A 21014-nucleotide genomic window follows, 5' to 3' on the forward strand; every position below is an offset into this window, starting at 1 on the left:
AAAAAAAGGCCGGGCAGTAAGGAACTAGGCAGTGTACATGGTAGCCACTTTTTATTATATTTTTTTTTTTCCATACCTACACTAAGCAGTGCGGGCCGTTCAAAAGGTCAGGTCAGGCCAGGCCAGGTAGGAGATGAGTAGTAGTAGAGGACAACAGCACAGCCAGACAAGCCGGAGAGGGAGTACGATAGTAGAAAGAAAACGAAGGCACAGAGAGAGAGAGAGAGAGAGAGAGAGCGAAGCCCAACTTGAATGGCTCCAAATCCCTCCCATCGCCCCCACATTACGCCCAATCCCAATCCAATCCGAATGCTGAGGCGAGGAATGGGGAACAAGAGCCGAGAACCTAGAGACGCTTGCCACAGTCCACTGATTCTCACTGCTGATCAAGCACAGGCACTTTTTTTTTTTTTTTCTAAATCCCCTTTGGTAACGGCACCAAAACCCAAGCAACCCCAGCCCAGCCAACCCGCCAGCCAGCCCAAAAGGCCCCAAGCCCAGTAACGCACCAAAGCACCGAATCAAGTAAAGAGAGAGAGAGAGAGGCACCCAACCCAGCCTGGCACCCAAGCAAAGCACTGGCGCCAGTACCTAGTCGCCAGGCCCAGTCCAGTCAAGCCTCTCGTCGACCTGGGCCCAGGCAAAAGAGAGGGAATACCTTGGATCCAGCACCAACCAAGCAACCGCTCCCTCATCACTGACTGGACTGCCCACCTACCGTACCGTCGTCGACCTACCTACTTACGCCCACCCACCCTGCCAATAAACTTACCCAATACCTGGCCGGGAACTCATCTACCTACTCATTCGTCAAAGTACCGCGGACCACCATTCTACCAGACCAAACCTGACGACCCTCACTACCACCTACTTACTCTACTTACCTACCTGCACAAACTCCAGCTCGTGTCAACAACGAGAGAGAGAGAAGCAGAGACGAATCGATCACAGTTGTCTATCTACCTGATATCCCAAACTCAACTGAAGACTCTCCATCTTTTTCACCCCTCTTCAATCCCTCCCCCCTCTCTATCTCTCACTCATCCATTCCCTCCTCCGCCAGCGAGCTTATCCCGCCTGCCGCCTACGCCCACCTGCTACCTGCGCTCCTACTTGCTGCTGCTAGCTTGCTCGCTCGCTCGCTCCAAATCACCCCTCTCCTCAATCCCGCCTTACTCGTCTGCGCTCAACGCCGAGGAAAAAAACAACCACCACCACCACCACACACATACAGCCTTCAAAAAAAGAGCTGGCAAAAATATCGCAGTCCATCGCTCTCTCCTCGCCTCGACTTTGATACCGTCCTGTTCGTTCGCGGCGAGTTTTGCCTTGGATACACGCCAACTAGTCCACCATGGCGGGCAAGATGGTTCTGTACAAGCTGGTGGTGCTTGGAGACGGTGGTGTCGGCAAGACTGCATTAACAATTCAGCTGTGCTTACAACACTTCGTCGAGACTGTGAGTATAGCGTCACTTCACTCCTCATTCTCCTCTCCATCTTCGTTCTCCCTCGTCGCTGCCTCGGCGCGTTTGCAATGTCGTTGGTTTCGCTGACCGTTTCGTCCCCCCTACCTAGTACGATCCCACAATCGAGGATTCCTATCGGAAACAGGTCGTCATTGATGGCCAAGCATGCATGCTGGAAGTGCTAGACACAGCTGGCCAAGAGGAATACACAGCATTGCGCGATCAATGGATTAGGGACGGCGAGGGCTTCGTACTAGTATACAGCATATCGTCGCGGTCGTCCTTTTCACGAATCAAGAGGTTTCATCACCAGATTCAAAGAGTCAAGGAATCTGTCAGCTCATCGCCCACCTATCCTGGCTCGCCGATTGCCGCTGCTGCCCCGTCACCCAACGTGCCCATCATGCTTGTCGGCAACAAAAGCGATCGGGTAACCGAGCGCGAGGTCTCAACACAGGAGGGACACGCTCTGGCGCGCGAACTGGGTTGCGAATTCGTCGAGGCCTCGGCCAAGAACTGCATCAACGTGGAAAAGGCCTTCTATGACGTGGTGCGGATACTACGCAGGCAGCGCCAGGCTGCCGCGAGACCAATGGCACCTACGAGGGGCAGCAAGGAGAACGGAACCCATCAGACCTCGGGGAAGAAGCCGGGCAGACGAGGCGAAAAGAGCAGCGGCCGCTGTGTCGTCTTATAAATATCTGCTTTCTTCTCTAAGTCAGCAAACAGACAAAGTTCTACTCGGAAATCCTCCCCTCCCTGCCGAGAGCGCTGCGTTCGTTGGGTGTGATTCAGGATCCGGTATGACGATCCGGTATGACTAGCTCTTTTGCTACATTCAACGAGATCACAGCGCCGTTTCCGAGTCGCCTAAACTCCAATCTTCTTTCGACTACCTACCTACACATCATCTCGACGACACAAGTATTTATACGCGGGGTCCGTCGTCGCATTTTACATCATTTTATTATTCCAGTATTACAATTACCACCTACTACAGTTGATACACACAATCCCCACGCAGCTCTCGGATCGGCGAATGGCGCAATCACAAAATAAAAAAACGAACGGGAGAAGGGCATTGCTGGGCACGCACGGGTTCTGGTTATCATGTCATGAGCGGGAAGACACGGACTGGACTCATCCTGGGGCATGGGTCGTTGGAGGGTGATACACTTTGTTGTATGTGAGTGGTGGCAGAACCAGAGAGAGAGAGAGAGAGACAGAGACATTTTGGAAGCCTTGCTTCAAAGAATCACGGTGTTCTGGAGTTGGTCTGGCGGATTGTCTTGCTTGCGTCAAAATGTTTGTTCCGCCTTTTGTTTTCGCGCGCGTGCGCGCGCGCGTCCATCGTGCGGATGCCTCATTCCAATCATGTTATACCTTTGAGATCTATCTTCCTTCAGTTGTTGGGTCACAGATCTTGTCTACAGTAGCTGTGTCATTTCCCGAAATCTATGTAGAAGAAGCATTCGGCGAGTTTGTTGCATAACAGCATATAGGCCGGCTGGCACATTTCTCTCTACCTTACAGTTAATTGACAACAGGCTTCTCTTGCAAGAGAAGCCTCTGATTCACCTTGGCTAATGACACCTGACTGGGCCTGATTGGTCACTTGGGGCCTACGTGTGTGTGTGTGTGTACATGCATGTAGTTTCCATTTCATTTTATTCATGTGAAATTCCAATGGACAACAAGATGGAAAGTGAGGAGGAGGAGTCTCACTAGATGGTTGTTGTCCCGACCTTTTTAGCCTCGACTCTTCTTATCTGGCGTGTCTGTCCTACGCCCGAGAGGTGCAATTTTCCCCACATGGAAAGGCAGATCGCCGCCTTGAATTTACAGGCGGACTGGCGACCGATGTCAAGCATGGGATGGTCATCGCGCTGCTTGTCTCGTCGAGGAGCCTTACCTCAGCATGGTATCCCAGTCGGGGATGCTAGCATTTACTATATGAGGGTAGGGTTTCTCGCTGTAGCATACAAACCCATCTTATTAATGGTCCCGTCGGGGCATTCTTGGAGATGACGACTTGCCCTTTGGTCGTTGCGTTCCGCCGCATCGCGTCCCGATGATCATCGGAGGGTTTGAATCTCTACACTACTACTACCACACTGGTTTTTATTAGCTTTTACCATGTCATGGGAGAGCAAAGCAGTGAGACGGGGGAACGTGAAGAATTCCAATCCCTATCATGCCCTGTGTCTTTTTCTCTTGGAGGGGTTCATGGAGGGGAGGGGCAGCTGCTGTTATCCTTTATTCTTTATTTTTATTTTTCCTTGATCAATTCCAAATTTTTTTTTTTATTCCCTCTTTGTGTAGCGCAAGGCAGGGGGGTTTCGAGGTTTGAGGGGGGGAAAGGATAGGAAGAGAAGCCGGGAGACGGAAGATGGGGACTGCATCTGACTAGCAGTTCCTGCCTTGCCTGCTGTGTGCTAGCTAGTAGAGCAGTTTGGGCTACTACATACTCCATCTATGCCTGTCGCGGCAAAGTTCCTGTTCGTTGCGTTGCGTTGCGTTGCATTTGGGTTCATGTAACCTAGAGGTGCTTGCTTCTAGACAGTTATGGTACGTACACTACATGTGCGCTTGAGGGGGGAAGGGGGGGTGGAAGGGGAGTTCAAAACACCACGACTACTTTCTATTCCATCTAAAAAGTTAGCATGCAGTCGGAGTGCGTCTTTCCCGTCCCCCTAAGTAGGTACGATATTAAGCACTGGGGACGTAATGAACCGGTACACAGGTGCCCTCCCTCCCTTCCTCCCTGGAACTTCACACTACTAGACCCCGGGCCGTCGACTACGATGCCTACCTTTGTACATCCATACACTACAACCAGAGCTGCTGAACTTGCTTGCTTGGATACCTTTGCCTGCTAGGTACCTTAGATACCTACCCAGCATGCGGGCCTACATTAGCTACCTAGCCCCGGGGCCCGAGACCCTATCAGAGGTGGTTTCGGTACGATGGTGCTTCGGGTCATATCAGATCGCCAGGACTCCTTGCGCATGCAGTTGCTGCATCGTTGAACTTGACTCGGATCTGATAGCATCGTCAAGGAGGGAAGGGGGTGGAAAGGAAAAAAGAAATGGTAGGGACCCCTGTGTGCTACTTCGTTCTCCCTCTTCTGCTTCTTCCACTATTAATGCCCATGTATGTATTCTTACTACTATTGCTAGTGCAGCAGGAGTAGAGGTCAGGCCTGTACTACGAATAGACAGAGAGTTTACAATAACTGCATCGGTTTCTCTTTCATCCATCAGCGTTGGGGCGTAGCATATTTGACTAAAGGCAAGATTTCAATGCGTTGATACTCTCTACTTTGCTTGAAATGCATGTGCCTACCAGCTTGACTCTGGAGGACATGCCCAGCAAAGGCCATTTGATGTATCGCTTGCCAAATCTCTCGAGTATTACGACTAGTCAGTTGGTAACAAAGCAGTACCTACTGCGTCTTATTAGGGGCAATGAGCCGCGGCCAGTGACCTCTCATATGCCAAAATTGTCAAATAGTCCAACTGATTGACCAACTGACTGACTGACTGTGAGCATAATGCTTACTCAAACGCGGTCAGCTGCATCAATATGATCGCAAACCAAAACCCAATTCCAGAGGAGCAAGTCAGCGCAGCGGAAATAATGCTCATGTATTCGTTTTAAGCTTTCAAGGGCAAGCGATGCCATTTCTTTCCCGCCTCCTCGGCTCGAGGCACGACTTCCTATCCCCATTATCAAAGTTCAATATAACGAATCTCACCATGCGCATGGGCGCATTCACCATGTCCACACCTAGCTGCAAAACATCCCTACCTACAACATACCTCATCCGGAGTACTATGATGCTGCTACTGTACACCCTTGGACTAATAAACTTGGACTTTGAGGGGGAGGGACTCTAGATGCTTGTCGATCATCACCCTACCCTGTTACTCCGAAAGGACCTCTCAACACCAACCATGGTGAGGCATAATTAATGATGGGGGAGCAAACAAGCTTTTTGTATGGGCGACCACAATTGTATTCGATGCCCCTTCTATGTCGCGCACACAGTTCCCATGGGATACCTAGGTAGTCATCATCCAGCGGGCTTAGCAATTGCTTGAGGATAAAACCTCAAAACGAATTCTATCGTCCACGACTGCGATTTTGAAATACGTAATTGGGCACAAGCAAAAAAGAAGGGGGAAATCTTGTACATTCCCATGGCCATTTGTGCCTTATTATCAAAGATCTACCTGTGCAAAGAGACGAGTCGTAAACTTAAACCCTCCTGTTCGCTTAACGGGATCTGGGTTTCACCACAGCTAGTGAGCCCGGTCAACATCAACGGTCGTCCATGGGTTTGGTTATTCGTTGCTGCTGATGTCATACATAGGTAATGCGCGACTTGTTCTTTCTCCCCTGAAGTCCTTGGATTGCTATGATCTTCAGGGTCCTGCTTTATTCTGAATATTTAATCTATTTCTTCCAAGTCGATCTTCTCTGGTCCTTATGCGACGGAGAGACAGACCATCCTGCCTGCCTGCCTACTCAACGTAGAGCTTACTAGTGAGCAATGACGGGGGGAAAAAAAAAAGGTGACAGACGAGGAATGCATTCCCCATTGATGCACACTGTGACCTGGGGGGTCGCGCTTGGCTGTAAGCCAGGTCGGCAATATACATTCTCTGGGTACCTAATTATAAGCCAGCCTACAGTAGCTCATGTACAGATTACCATTTCGATGCGATCGGCCCGCGCGCGTGTGAAGAGCCGCGTCTTTTTTTTTTCCCCCTCCCCTCTAAAGATCGCTGCAAAATGCATGTTGCGAATAAACTGCATAATGTAAATCGCTGAATTGTTCCAATAAAATTTATGCCCGACTATGCTACAGTATACAAGCAAGGTGTGTTTTAACACGGGTATTCGTAATATTCCCAATGTCATTTAAATGTCTTCTTATTGCTCTCCGCAACTGCTTGGTCGCTGTGACAACATGGCTCTGAAATTTCCAGGTCGAAGAGGGACCACTTATTTCGGGTTTTATTGTATTTCTCTTCACTTCTTTTGTCGAATGGGTCGCTGCTGGGTGTGTGTGGGCAGCTAATGGCCAGCTGCCAGACTTTTCAAAGGTCGAGACACAAGCTTCAATAATGAAAACGAGATGGCTGTTATGCTGCTGCTGAGAATGGACAATTCGGAACGTCGGAGGACTTAGCGAGAAGGGCTTAGGGGGCGCATATAGCCCGAATATAGTCGGCCTAGATGCATTTATTGAACGTGTACATGGTATTGGTATTACGCAACGTTGTGTGTAGTTTCTCTGCCTGCTTGGTTCTTTGCTTGCTACTTGGCATTTTGAGCAACATAATCTGGAGCCTCCACTACGTCGTACACAGAAAAGATGCCAAGCAGCAAACTTGAACCTGGGATTCTTGACACAAGATATTGGGGATCTACTTAAACATGGGGGCCACTCTCTCTCTCTCTTAGGGGCCATCGAGACCCTCGAGGGCGCAAGGGAGGTTGAACTTTTAGTGGGAGTTTCCGGTTTCACTGCGCTGGGAACCAATCAGGAGGGGGAGACTCTTCTGTGGGCGGCGGAAGTCGGGACAGAGCCCGGCTCTCGTCTGTGCATCTTCAACGGCTTTCATCATTGTTTTCTGGTAGCTTTTTTTTATTTTATTTTTTTTATTATGATGATATGGGTCCCTCCGACGCTCTTCTTTCAATGACATTGTCCACCCGCTACCTTTCATATCTACTTGCCAACCCTTTTGACCTACCCTAACTACCTTGTACTACTGATTGAGATGCTTTTCTAGTTTCGACTCGGCTATGCTCAGAAGACTTGTCGATGCGGAGAAGTTGGCTGATTCGAGTCAACAGTTCGATAGCGCCGGCACCAAGAGGGGAGAGTGGAAAGAATATACCCCCCCTCCGCCTCAGCCCAGCCCAGCCCCTCCAACCAGAGAAGTCCAGAGTCCAGACAAGATCGTTGGTCTGTCGAGCTTTTCCAACATGTAGACTATTAACTAGGCTATGTACGAGCAACACGAGGGACATGTACGATGTATGTGCACCATAGCAAACCACAGCCCACGAAACAAGGGCATTTGGGCATGTTCCCACTGTTTGGCTTTGAACCATGATCTCCACTCAGCGTCTCCGGTTTTCCTTCCGTGCTTGGCCGGTACTGAGCTAGGAACTTCTTCCGTAAATCCATGCTGGATCATTTGCTTGCCGGAGGTGGGTAGTGCAGTTGTGTGGGTAAGGTAGGTAGCGAGGGGGAAGCTATGGTAGGGGAGTAGGTAATACGTAGGTAGGTGGGTTTAGTTGAGACCTGCGGCAAACACACCCACAAGGCCATTTCACTCCGGTTTTTTTTTTATGTAAGCTGGTTTTGCTCCCTCTCTCTCTATATGGTGCTTGGCTGGCAAGGTTGTGTGTTTTCTACATACTTTGAAAATACGCCAGATCGCGATTTCCCCTTTTCTTTTCCCTCTCGAGAAAGCAGGGTGAGTATCATCAAGCCCAGCATAAATAGCAGGCATGATTCGGGAGCTTGTTTGTTCATCCCGAAGACATTACCGGCATTCACCCATCCACTTCCGAACCATGCTAACTGGGTAGTGTACGAGCAAGTATGAACCAGCTACGGAAAACCTACCTGACAACGGACAGACAACCTTTCATATCACTGATGCAGGGACTGACTATGATTGACTATGATTGTAGGGGTCTCTTCATGACTCTCTCCCTCCACTTAAGTAAGCGGCCTATCCTTCTAGAGCCAGTTCCTTCCCGCCAACAGGTGCTCAAGTGTCTTCCATCATGACTACTAGCGGTCGCCCTATACAGGTAGACTTAAACCCACAAAGACTTCTACTACTACGCAGGCCACCATGATGCGTAGACGACGGGAGAAGGTGCTTGGAAGTATGAGGCAGGTAGTTAGAAAGTCCCTGTCCCTCCCATCGCGTCTGTCATGGCATGACTCTTTGGCCGTCAATTTAGGATTTCGTCCCGTCCCTTGCCTGGGGCTAGCTGCAGCGAGATTGGACATGTTTGGGGGTGGATTCTCGACTCGAACAGGACATTCACTCTGCAAACTAAAATTTCAATGTGTGCGAGGAGAGACACCCTTTCAGCCTTTGGACATTCTAGATTCGACATAGCATAATCTTCTCGAAGGATTCAGGAAGCCTTCCATGGTGTTCCGCCCAAATTTGGGAAACTCCTTATTTCCCTAGGTTGCCTTTGGGGACTAGAAAGGAAGACGTCCCAGACGAAATTGTGGGTCAGGTATATTGAGTGGCTCCACGATGGGAAATAGACATCATTTCCAAGAAGAAGAACGAAACAAGAGAAGCAGACGACAGCCAGCTCATACTCCTCCCCACATACTGTCTGATGCCGGGCTTGACCAAAAAGAAACGGGCACAACGACCTGAGTGGTTTCATACCCTAGAATCCCGCGGCCGAGGTCGAGAACAATACGACGTTTTCGGAAGCTCGTTCACAAAGCCTTCCCCTGTCCGCGTCCGGGACCCCCATTTCTTTCTACAGTGATCCAGCCATCTCTCGCTTTCGTCTTATCTAACCCAATCCCGTACAAAGTGGAAAAGTAGGCGACGACGACGAGACGATATGGACATCGGCAGCCAGGTGTGGACTCTCCGGCACTCGTCCCGTCCGGCGAGAGAGATCGTCAAAAGGTGCCTCGCAAGGCGAAGAGGAGTCGCATTTGATCGGCAATACTTACTTCGGTGGTTCTTCCTTCTCTCTCCATGTTGCTCAAAAGTTCCTCCGAAACGTTCGAGCTCTGCTGGGCGGCGGCACGAATCACTGCTATTCGGCGCCGTTTTGCCCCGATTATTTTTGTGACACCTCACCCGGGACAAGGCAGAAAAGAAGAAAACTTAATTATCAAGAATACTTGACGCCAATAAACACGGACGTATAGACGCGCGCGCACGCACACACAAAACCACATGACGATCAAGCCTAGACCAAATATAAGCTTCTCAGCGTCCCAGGTTGCGAATCGAATACCTTGTCGTCTTGGCCATTGACCTGGGTAGCCCTAGGTAGGAATCAGGTCCAGTGGCCGGTTGCCAATCCCGCGTCTCAGCCAGCATGACACGGACGATATCCGAATCGCAAAAACTCTGGTTTCTTGCATCCGACGCGGCCTCCGCATGGTGGTAGTATCAAATATCATTCTTTTTCTCGGACTCGGCTTCTTCATACGTATCTACCCAGTCACACTTTGATCAATCATATCAGCAGCGGTTTTGCTTAACCGTTATTTTTTTCCCCAGGTAAAAAAAAAAAAAACACAAAAGGTTCCGGGAATATAGCCATGGGCCCTGTTTCAGTTGACCGGTGAAGAATCACATAGCATGGAATTCTTTTTCTTCTCCCCTTGCTTGTGTTCATCCCATCACCAGTCAGCAAATTCCAAGCAAATGCAATCCAATGGCTATCTGCAGGTAAGACGCATGCCTGTCACCTCCACGTGCGGAGATGGCCGTGTTTTACAACCGCTATACTCGGTGATACCCGCGCCAAGGGAGGCGGAGGAAGGGGGGGGATTGTGAGATATCACAGCGCTTGTCATATATATACAAGGCAAAAGACAAATGCCGAAGGCACCTGCAAACAATCTACAAACTGTACGCAGCCGATATCAAAAGTGGTTGCGCGGTTATCTCTAGGTCTAGATGCGGTCATGGATTATTTCCCATTTCAACGTCCTTGGTCTGATATGTTGGGAAGTACTGGAGTTGCATGATGCTAGGAACGGCCTCTCGTCCGCATTGGGAACTGCTCGCGGGCTCTTGTCAGCCAGCCACACACACACACACACACACACACACACACACACAACCTTCGTACACACACGCACAATCTCTCTATTTCTGATAGAGGAATATCTTGCATCCGCCAAATAACGTTAGCCACTGATTGGATGAACTGCTTCTTACCACATCTTGCTTGGGGCTGACGAGCAATCCTCGTCCTCAAAGTCCCCCATAAGTAAGAGCAGGAAATATAAAATTTAAGGTTATGCAGTTTTTAAACATCGTGGACAGCGGAGTGGGGAGTTGCCGTCTCTGCATGTCATGTCATGTCATGTCGACCAGGCTTCTGGCTGAGACCTGTCAATTCTGCAGCCTGAATTGCGAAATGTGATGTAAAAGTAAACTCTTTTTTCGAAAACTATTTTCTTATTCCGTCACCATTTCCTTCCAAACTATACCTGGACGTGCGTCGCAACTATTCCTGCTTATGGCCACCTCTTTCTGACAAGGAGCGACTGACAGTGAGCTGATCCCATGCTTCCCTGCAGCTTTTCCATCATATTGGATTGCCCTCTCTCACTCTTTCTCCAGCTCAAATGAAACTCGACTGCTTCTTATGATGCGCATGTTGCAGACGGCAAACACTTCCCATGTTCTAGAGGTACTTTTCGAACGATGTAACCTATAAATATATATCTACCCTCGCTTGCCGCTCGTACTCGATGGAGCACTCCCGTTGTCCCCCGTCAATAACTCGGGAGATCACATCATAATTATCATCATGTCTATTTCGTAATCCAACGTGCTTCTCAAAGAATATGCCACGGACATCCTCATAGCTATGGCTTTGACATCCTTGCAAGAATGCCAACAAAGCTATCCCCGGGATCTCACAACAGAAGACGACCGAAAGATATGGAGCTTTTCCGACTTCTAGACAACTTCACTTGGCATTCGATGCTTTTCGACCTGGTGAGGAGACAACATCCATGGCGTGCATGGTACTCGTCAATAGAGGCTACTATACAAGTTTTATATTGGTCATATATAATATTAATTACCTGCAGGAGCCAAGGAGGTGAATGCAGTAAGCAGATGTTCTTTTTCAGTGCACGGCACAAGCGAGTACAATTAAGCTGAAACTGTGCAGTCCATTTCCCAAGTAGTATATTCATCTAATACTTACTATGTAAATTCATTGTGAGTTAATATTTACTGAATGTGTTTTCTTTCCAATAATGACTGGCTGCAATATAAATTGGATTTCTATGTAACCAGTGATTACAAAACAAATATCTGCAAACTTCAATGAACAAACTAATATGGGCAATCATGTCTTATATAACTCACTGCATATAGCAGTGGACGGTATCCCTCCAAGACATTGATGAGGAAAGCGTGCCTCAGGCATTTTCGACGGAAACACAAAATCTTAATACCCAAAAGGAATGAACAACCGCCAATATCCGTTCTGACCTTTATTTGCAGGCGGGAGCCAAAAGTCCCCCCCCCATATCAAACAGCGCGACTAAACAGCATGGCGCGGTACAGGTGACTGCACGTAGCAGGATATCTGGGTTTTCGCCATGACTATTCCGCATGTAGTGGTGCATTCTCGTCTACATGGCATGATCGAGAAAGCTAGAAAGTATACCAATGCATGTCTTACCTACGCCACGACTGAAAACATGCGAGTCACAGGAAAGCCGGCCAGACCAACCGCACAATGTGTTACTATATTTCAAGAATTGCGGCTCGCCTAGCCCCGGGAGCGACGGCCACAGAACTACGAATGTGCACGACTATATAATTTACCTGGACGGTAGGTAAGACAAGCAGAGTGACTGGCATGTTTATTCGTAGACTCACTCATGATGGAGGTGTTGCTTGCGGTATCTTGACATCGGTACAAACTCGCTCCCGACTTCTCCCCGTGTCCAAGCCTTGTTGCTGTTATGCAATAGCCGTGGACACATCACGTCGACCACAAGCTTGATTTTCTCCCATCAATCCTGTCGGCAAAAGAATGGAAATTTCCTCTATATCGGCAACGATACCAAGGGAGGGTCGTGACTACCCGGCACTATCACCATAGCAATGCAATCTATTAATTATTTGACCTCCTATCGGAGCAAACTAGCTTTCATGCTCCCGAGGCCCAAGTTCTCAATGAGGTCTGAGTCAATCTCATGATTTTGAAAATTGTAGTAACATGGCATATGATCATCATGATATCGCTTTCAAAAACATCTCCAATTTTTAACCGAGGAACTCGGCAGCAACTCGACTTTTGCCAACTGAGAAGTTAGTAGGCTATTTGAGACTTGAAAGGAGTGGCATCGATTCGACAACATGATCGGAATGAGTAGGAACACCGGTTACTCCCTCGTGCCATATATCACATATTTTCGGCTGTTGATTTTTTTTGCTATTCACTGACTATGATATGTGATGGAATTGCTTTACAGGTGATTTTGTTAGTCTTCGCTAGTCTTTACAGAGGAGCCTCCATTCCCTTGTAGGTCAGGCATGATTCGTGGAAGTTTGCTCAAGACTTGGCTGTCATGTAGATGGGCGAATTACGGCATAGGTAACGTTTGGAGGCGGAGGAAATTCATTTGCTGGAGGCGGTAGCAATCGCAGCGGTTTTCTCGGGACATGTCCTCCGCATCGCCAATGGCGCACAGAGGAGGGTTGGCACATATCCTCGACTAGTCAATCCGCCCCCATCCAATATAGCTTACGACTACAAAGAAAGTTTTGTTGTATTCAACGGACGTGATCATGATTATTTGTCTGTCAAGGGAGACTAAGACAGGCCCTGATTTCTCCGAAAAGCTGCACTTGGCGGATAGCTCATTGTTTCTCTTCATAGCATGATTACTAGCCAGATCCGAGGTCCCAAAGTCTCTTGAATTCGCTGTCCCGACCCAACAGCGTCCGAGGATTATCCCACTCGAGAATTTTCCCGCCCCCCATGACGGCTACCCGATCAAAGTCGGCCACGGCTCCGATGCGATGGGCAATGGCAATCACGGTACAACCGACAAATTGCTCGCGAATCACCTGCCTAATCAGCCTCTCGGATCGCTCGTCGACATTGCTGCTCGCCTCGTCGAGCATGATGATTCTCTTCCCCGCCAGCACGGCCCTGGCCAGACACAGGAGTTGGCGCTGGCCCTGCGACAGGCGGTCCATGTCGAGCATGCTATCGAGACCGCCCATGCGCTCGACCGTCTCCCTCATCTCTAGGCGGTGCAGCACGGCCAGGATCCTCTCGTCCGTCTGCCTGCCGCCCAGAGGCACCAAGTTGTCGCGGACGTTGGTGTTCTTGAGGAAGAAGGGGTGCTGAGGGACGACTGCGACGGCGGCGCGGACCGCCTGCCGCGAAAGCGTCGTGATGTCGACCCCGTCAATCTCGATGCGAGAGTCGCTACTGACCTCCATCATGCGCAACAGGCAGGCTACGAGACTGCTTTTCCCGCTGCCGCTGCGCCCGCAGATTCCTACGGTAGAGCCCGCGGGTATTTCGAGAGTAAGATTATGCAAGACTGGCTCCCCATTTGACGTATATGCCGCCGTGAGGTTCTTGATGGAGATGTGTCCGTTTAGAGGCCACGACTCGGGCACAGGGGCTCTCTCGCCGAGCAGGTTCTCGCTCTCGGTGTCTGTGCAGAACTTCTTGACCCGGGCGACTGCGCCAAACGACGTCTCCAGCTGCGTCCATTCCTTGATGACGTTTATGAGCGTCTGGCTAAACGCCGTCACGTTGAGGACGGCCAGGGCGACGAACCGCGGCGAGAAGTCGGCTCGGAGGTGGACGACCAGGACCATGAGGATGGTGGCCAGCACCGCGACCATCAGGTCCAGGACGAGCGTCAGCCACCGCTGAATGCAAAAGAGCAAATAATAAGGCCGCTGGGATGCATCCAGGAGCTCGAGATATCTTTCCTTGAATCGCGTCTGCCAGCCAAATGCTCTCACACTAGAAAGGCCTTGAAGGAGGTCGAGAAATTGGGTGAACAAGGGTGATTTGGCTTCCAGATCAAGGAGACGAATCTGGCGAGATGTCTTGAGATAGAATTTCTAGATATGAAAAGTGATATTAGCAAGCGACTTCGTGTTTTCGTTGTACTCAAAATGAATGCAAATTTGAAGACTGGTCAATATTTACCTGAAGAACTAGTCACAAACATATTAGTACTTGCAAACACGCAATGGCCTAGACACTAAACTTACCCCAGCAGAAGAGCATGATGGGAGGCAATGTTGCCGCGAAATACCCTGAAAAGACACACATGAGGACTGCGGCCATGACCACTGTGGTGATATTCAGCGCAAAGTCGATCAGAGTATATGGTAGCTCTGTATCAATCACAGACATATCTTGACTGAACCGATTTGTCGTGACGCCAACATCTGTATTGGAGAAAAAAGATAGTGGAGCTTCCATGACAGCATTCAGCAGGCGAGCGTGAAGCACCTCTGAATTCTTTGGTACCATGACGGTGAGATAGAAATAAGCCCCTCCAGTGATACCAATTATTGAGATACCAGAGAGCATTCCATAGAACCCGAGGTAGAAGTTGTTGATCTCCTGTCCGGTACTGGACTGGCCAGTCCAGAAACTCAGGAGCAACTCGGTGGACTTGAAACCTGCCGAGTAAAAGACAATGAGAATTGCAAATAGCCATGAATACCACAGAGGCGACGACCCCAGATAGTATCCGTACGTTGCAAGTTCTCCGATAAATCCAGTCGTGGAGGGCAGTTGCTCATCCGTGGTCGGGCGTCGAGGCACCGTCTTCATGTCCATATCTTGGTGGCCGGAGGTGTCCTCTGGCTGATCAGACCCATTCTGTTTGACTTGCAGACCATGTAGATAGTTGGTATTTGCCTGAAGCTCCTCGAAAGAGCCCTGGTGGAATATGTGACCGCTCTCATCGAGTGCGATGACATGATCAGCATATGCTAGTCTGTGAACTAATGATGGCGCAGGGGAGTCAGTATTCTACCAACAATATATTCGAGGTTTAATTGGACTTACTTGTATTGGTAATGCAGACCACAGTCGTGCCCATCTCTCGAAACAATCCGTCCTTTGCGAAAAGACTTTGGTAGATGTGTTCTTCCGTGCGCCCATCCTGTCCAGCAAAGATGTCATCAAGGAAAACAACCTTCTTTCTCGAATAGATAGCACGCGCCAGGGTGAGTCGTTGTTTCTGTCCTCCACTCAGAGAGACTCCAGCACTGCCCGTTTTTGTCGCATCTTGATTTGGCAGTTCTAGCATATCTCTTTCGAGTGAACACGACGAAATGACCCTTTCGTACCAGGCTTTGTCCAAGGCGGCAGCCCCAAGAATATTCTCACGTATCGTCAAGTTCTGTATCCAAGGTTCTTGGCTAGCCAGGGCAACATCACGCGAAACGGTGTGAATGGACCCCTTTATAGGCCGAATTTCTCCAAGCAATGCTTTCATAAGCGTGCTCTTTCCAGAACCTGATGCCTTGGATCAGCTGTGACGGAACGTGGTATGTCAGGTGATAGAGCGGGAGTGAAATGGGGTACATACCAACATTTCCAATAATAAATGTCAACTGTTGAGCGGGGATAGTGCAGGAAAGGTCTTTCAGCGTAGGGGCCTCAGAGGCTGACCACCCGAAACTTGCATTGGACAACATCATCAACGGTGCCCCATGGTGAATTTCTGATGGTGCTCGAAGAGTTTGCAGCTGGATGGAAACCGAGTTCCGCGATGACATATCTTCCTCGAATATTGATGAAGCATTTCCACTCGAGCTCTGGCTCAAGGACTGCCGCATGTCCTCGCGACTTTCCGAGAGAAGGAAATTCTGGATGCGTTCGAAACATGCTTTGGCTGCACTCAGCATGGGAATCGTGCGAATGACAGTGGCTATCGGATCCGATAAGAGGTAGATCAAAGACAGGGAGCTATATGCCGAAGCCACATCCAGAGGCTGACCGGTCCCCTTGGAAATGATGACAAAAGTCGCAAAAGTTGCCAGGGGCGCAATTGTCACCGTGCTGCTTCCTAGGTATCGTCAATTGCGCGTACTTTTGAACCAGAGTGAGATGTCTTACCAAGGAATACTCGGCAGCTAAGCAGCCCTCGATATTTGCTCGCCAAGTTTAGCTCCTTTACACGAAGCTTTTGAACCGTTTGGGTCAATAGATCGGTGAGACCGAGCATTTTTACCTCCTGTCAATTGTATGTTGTTAGTATTTCGTTGAATTTCGGACAGGGAATACACACCTTCATGGATCCCAGCATCGACGCAGTCACGTCGACTCTGGTTTGCGTGCCGCGGATCCAGGTTCTTTGAGCATTTCCCATGAATCTTGCAAGTTGCATGATGGAAACAGTGGCGACTGTGATCAGGTTAGTCTGGTGTTTGCTGGGGTGCTGTTCGGTGACGGGAGAAAACCGACTTATCGTTACCGTCATTGGTGTCAATGCCGCCAGACCCAGGTTTCTATACAAGAGATACAAGGCCACACCACATTCGATAGGCGAGGCCCAAACCTCGTGCAAGTTGGCAAAGGTCAGGCAGATATTCTCCGAATCGGTTGACATCAAGGTTACGGCGACTGTGAAATTGTGAGTGGAAAGATTGCTCCCACAGCCAGCGGCGAGAACTCACTGGACTCATCTAGAGCAGTTGTGCTGAGATCCAATGTCTTGCAATAAATCATGCCACCTAGACTTCCTCTTACTGCAGTGACAAATCTGGGGAGTCAGCACATGTCAGATTCACATGATGAGCACAATGCTTACCTGTATGTCATGTGGTAGTAGAACCCATTACCTATCTATTACTATCATTAGAAGTCTTGAAATCGCGAGAATAGGGAAAGAAGTTGACATAAAAGAGAACACTTACCGCCAATCCAAGGAAAACGAGAAGCCATGCTCCCGTGAGACCCCAGCCTATCTCATCTGGTTGCGATAAATCCCCTGCAAAGTCTGTAGTTCTTGAAATGAGAAAGGGCTGGGTATACTTGAGCGCTATTAGGCAGAGGCGAGGAAACACGCCAGAGAGAAAAACCCATTTGCAGGCAATGAGCGTCGATCGAAAGAGCGCATTTTTCTTGGATCTATTAGCTATTGTCTCGTCAGTATATGCTATGCGTGCTCTGGATGGATTTACTCTATACCTGAGCCCCAAGCACTTTGTGATCGTTCAAGCAATCTTGTCGCCTCCAGACTTTCGTGGATGGGAAATCTAGGATATTTTAGCGACCGAAAATCTCAAAGCGAGACGAGTACCACTATACAAGTCTTGCTCCGTCAGCGAGCGACCAAAGCCAGCCTTCATCAGCGGATTGAGCCACCAAAAGACCGTCCGGCTGAGAATCCCACTCGTCACCTCGGGCGACAGCTCTCGATACTGGGACAGGAGGATGGATCTCTTCTCCCAGGCCTCGGCCGCCAGAACGAGAAATTTAATGGCAGCAACCGATGTTACAAGCCTCGCGAGGATGTCGACGTTTTGAAGAAGCCATAATGTCCTGACATTAACGCAGTCGAATAGCAAGGTGAAAAAGAGATACACGTTGATGAGTGTCGACGGGCTGACTGAGCGTGTATGCTCAGCATGTGACACAAGCAACAGCAGGAGCCCGTTTACAAAGACGAGCACGGCGGCTGCAATCTGAGCCGTGGTGATGACCGACGATCCAAGAGCCAAATATAAAAGGTCAACAAGTTGTAGAGCAGTATAGATTCCAATAAGCGCCTTGAGACGGGAAGTCATATATTAGCATTCTGTTGTACAGACGCTGCAAGTAATTGGTACCGACCACTTTCAAGACAGAGTGTGTACTCTTGGTGACTTTGCGGGGTTGCTTGATCAGCCAGAAGAGGCGCTGGGGAGCTACGATGAGGAACAAAGCTGAGGGCACAATGGACAAGATGATACTCTCAAAGGCGAGCGTGAAGTCAAACCTGTATGGTGCCGAGGGTCCAATGCTGGACTCGACCAGGATATCCGAAGATGAGTTGAAAGCCATGGCCGTTCCAGACTTTTTTTTTTTTTTGCAATTTGTACGTTCAAAAGTCAGCGGAAGGGGAAAAAAGTGAAAAAAATACAATCTTGTCGAGAGAGCATTATATGCGGGTGCTGACAACTCGACGGAGCTGCAGTGTATCGGTGTGGATTAGTCGGCCGCTCGCCGGGTCAGATCAGGCGGTTTAGATTATGCCGAACTCCGCATTATACTGCTTGAGGGCACTCCGGGCGCCAGTCACGTCAGGACGGAAGAGCACATCACATCCCGCTTCTCTTGCATTATTAGGCACCGACATTACGATGTCAATGAATTGCATCACTTTTTACTTGCATACGAGCAGATAAATAGGAATGGAGGTCTATGGACCGGGATTCCAGCACGCAAACTCAAGCCGAAGCCGAGCTCGTCGGCTTGAGACTCTATGGCGTGGATTCTTGGCTTCCAGCATGATTATTGAACAATGCAATAATGCTTGGAAGCTTAATATCTACCCGAGATCTCCTTGTCCATGGAAGTGTGAACAAAAAGGAGGCTCAAGGATTTAGTTGCAAAACAGTATACAGAATATGGAGATCATGTATGTATTCTACAATAGAGGTCAAGCAGAGCAGGGGTAGCTCTGTAAGCGAGTCTTTCCGCCCGCTAAGCCCATCTCGTCCTCACCTATTGGAAAACAATGACGTGTGAGTGAAACCACGTGTGATTGTTTTTCTTCCCCCAGGCACGGAACATTTCCCGCCAGAATTGATTGAGCCACTTGGATGCGTGAAGAATGCCTTGGCACCATATATCCGTAAATGTACTGGCATTACATCGCGGAACCGGATTCTGGGACAGGCCTCGGTAGTCGTACATTCGTCAGAATCACCTGCGGTAAAGACATTCATCTGCACATGAGAGGAACTTGAGAGCAGCCATGCTGTCTTGACGAAAACAGAAAGGAGGGCTAAAAACATACCGCATTTCCTCGAGACATCCATTCATGATTGCAAGACGAGGCTCCATTGAAGTTCCAAAAACAACAACGACACCATGGCGCCACGCCGACAGTCTCAAAGACACCCGAGCCACGCGCACAGCGTCGCAGGGCCCGTCTCGTTCCTCAACCCCACCAAAGCCTACATCAAACCTGCCGATGCCCGTGACGGCCAGGACCAAGTCGACCCGTCTGCCAAGTCGGAGGGAGCGGACGCCAAGCCGGGCAATGGTGGGCCCATCAAGCCCACTGATGCGGCGCCGGCAGCCGCAGCTACGGGTGTCTATCACCTATGGCGCTCTCGCGACAATCGCAAAGGTCGCCACGCCATCATCGTGCCGCCGCGTCGTGGTCATACGGCGAATGGTCCCACTGCAGTGTCGCACCCAGACGTGTCGAATTCCGCAAGAGGGGTGATGCGCGGTCTCTGGAAGATGGTGGCGTGCTATCCCGTCTGGGATGTCAGTTACGACGTGGCCACGATATTCACACTCGGTGAGTCTTGAAACTGCTCTATAGATATTCATACGACTCTGCAAAATATGGTCGACGGCTGACCATGACTTCAGGCTCGATAATATGGGTATTCAATGGATTTTTCGTATGGCTACCCGAACAGAGCCCCGATACCGAGTTTGGCGGCGAGGTAGACTATGGGGGCGGAATCACGGCTTTTATCGGCGCCACCATTTTCGAGATTGGCTCCGTGCTGCTCATGTTTGAGGCCGTCAATGAGAGCCGGACGCAGTGCTTTGGCTGGGCGCTGGAGGAGGCCCTCGAGGACGGACTGCGCCTTCGGCCCCGGCCAGGCAATTGCTCGCACCACCACGCCGAGACCAAGTCGCTGCTCACGACGCATCGTGGTCGCGATACTCCCGCCTCAGCCGAGAACAGGTCTTGGGCATGGTGGCCCACGCGGGAGGAACTGAGGACACATTACTTTAGAGAAATTGGGTTCCTGGCCTGTCTCGCGCAATTCATTGGCGCCACCATCTTCTGGATCGCCGGCCTCACCGGCCTGCCGCCCATCTACGATGCCTTATCCGTGCCGGTTGCCAACGGTATATACTGGCTCCCGCAGGTCGTGGGTGGCAGCGGTTTCATCATTTCGGGCTGGCTCTTCATGCTCGAGACGCAGCCCAACTGGTACCGACCCGCGTGGGGGACATTGGGCTGGCACATTGGATTTTGGAACCTAGTCGGGGCTATAGGGTTTACTCTGTGCGGTGCCCTGGGCTTTGCCAGTGAGAATGAGTCAGCCGCCTATGCTTCGGTGCTGGCCACGTTTATCGGATCTTGGGCTTTCTTGGTATGTGAATATCTCTTTGCAATCGTTGATTTGTTGTACTGATATAATGATGCCTAAAGATTGGAAGTGTGATTCAATGGTACGAAAGTTTAAACAAATACCCAATCAATATCAGCAAAAAGGCATCCGCGAAGTACGATTCACCAGATGAAGAAGAGGAGAGTCAAGATTCATGAACAAGAACATGTGTGTGGGGGACATAATAGCATAACCATTTGGGAAGACCCAAGTCATTTGAGAACAATGTGACATCACCAAGTGAAGTAATATTATGTCTTCATCAAGAGCAGTTTCCGCATTCAGACCCGGTCAAGATAACTTCGAGGACATGTCAATAACTTGTGATGTCATAGAAGAATGGGCTGTAGAATTTGGACAATTTTTGAAGAGTTCATGTTCCAGGCTCTATCTTGACGTATTGATGGCCGTCTTCACTCTTCGCA

General features: G+C 49.7%; 3 protein-coding genes across 3 annotated transcripts; 2 read left to right on the forward strand and 1 right to left on the reverse strand.

Annotated features, from left to right (window-relative positions):
* Nucleotides 1-1354: 1354 nt before the first annotated feature.
* On the forward strand, nt 1355-2165 carry PFICI_07192 (Protein ras-2; the record flags this gene model as incomplete). Its single annotated transcript, XM_007835773.1, has 2 exons — nt 1355-1459; nt 1578-2165. The coding sequence occupies 2 exons, from the start codon at nt 1355-1357 to the stop codon at nt 2163-2165; spliced, it is 693 nt and encodes a 230-aa protein (XP_007833964.1).
* A 10972-nt stretch (nt 2166-13137) lies between these two features.
* On the reverse strand, nt 13138-18286 carry PFICI_07193 (uncharacterized protein; the record flags this gene model as incomplete). The annotated part of the gene is made up of 13 exons (XM_007835774.1): nt 13138-14340; nt 14483-15237; nt 15302-15754; nt 15828-16307; nt 16358-16475; nt 16530-16645; nt 16706-16864; nt 16918-17003; nt 17052-17082; nt 17154-17378; nt 17432-17499; nt 17552-18012; nt 18077-18286. 13 exons carry the CDS (start codon nt 18284-18286, stop codon nt 13138-13140), a joined length of 4365 nt encoding a protein of 1454 aa, XP_007833965.1.
* Nucleotides 18287-19318: 1032 nt separating this feature from the next.
* PFICI_07194 (uncharacterized protein) lies at nt 19319-20747 on the forward strand (the record flags this gene model as incomplete). The annotated part of the gene is made up of 3 exons (XM_007835775.1): nt 19319-19757; nt 19832-20571; nt 20631-20747. 3 exons carry the CDS (start codon nt 19319-19321, stop codon nt 20745-20747), a joined length of 1296 nt encoding a protein of 431 aa, XP_007833966.1.
* Nucleotides 20748-21014: the final 267 nt, after the last annotated feature.

This window comes from Pestalotiopsis fici, assembly GCF_000516985.1.
Source record: "Pestalotiopsis fici W106-1 unplaced genomic scaffold PFICI_Scf_4, whole genome shotgun sequence".
In the NCBI taxonomy this organism is placed as follows: Eukaryota; Fungi; Ascomycota; class Sordariomycetes; order Amphisphaeriales; family Sporocadaceae; genus Pestalotiopsis; species Pestalotiopsis fici.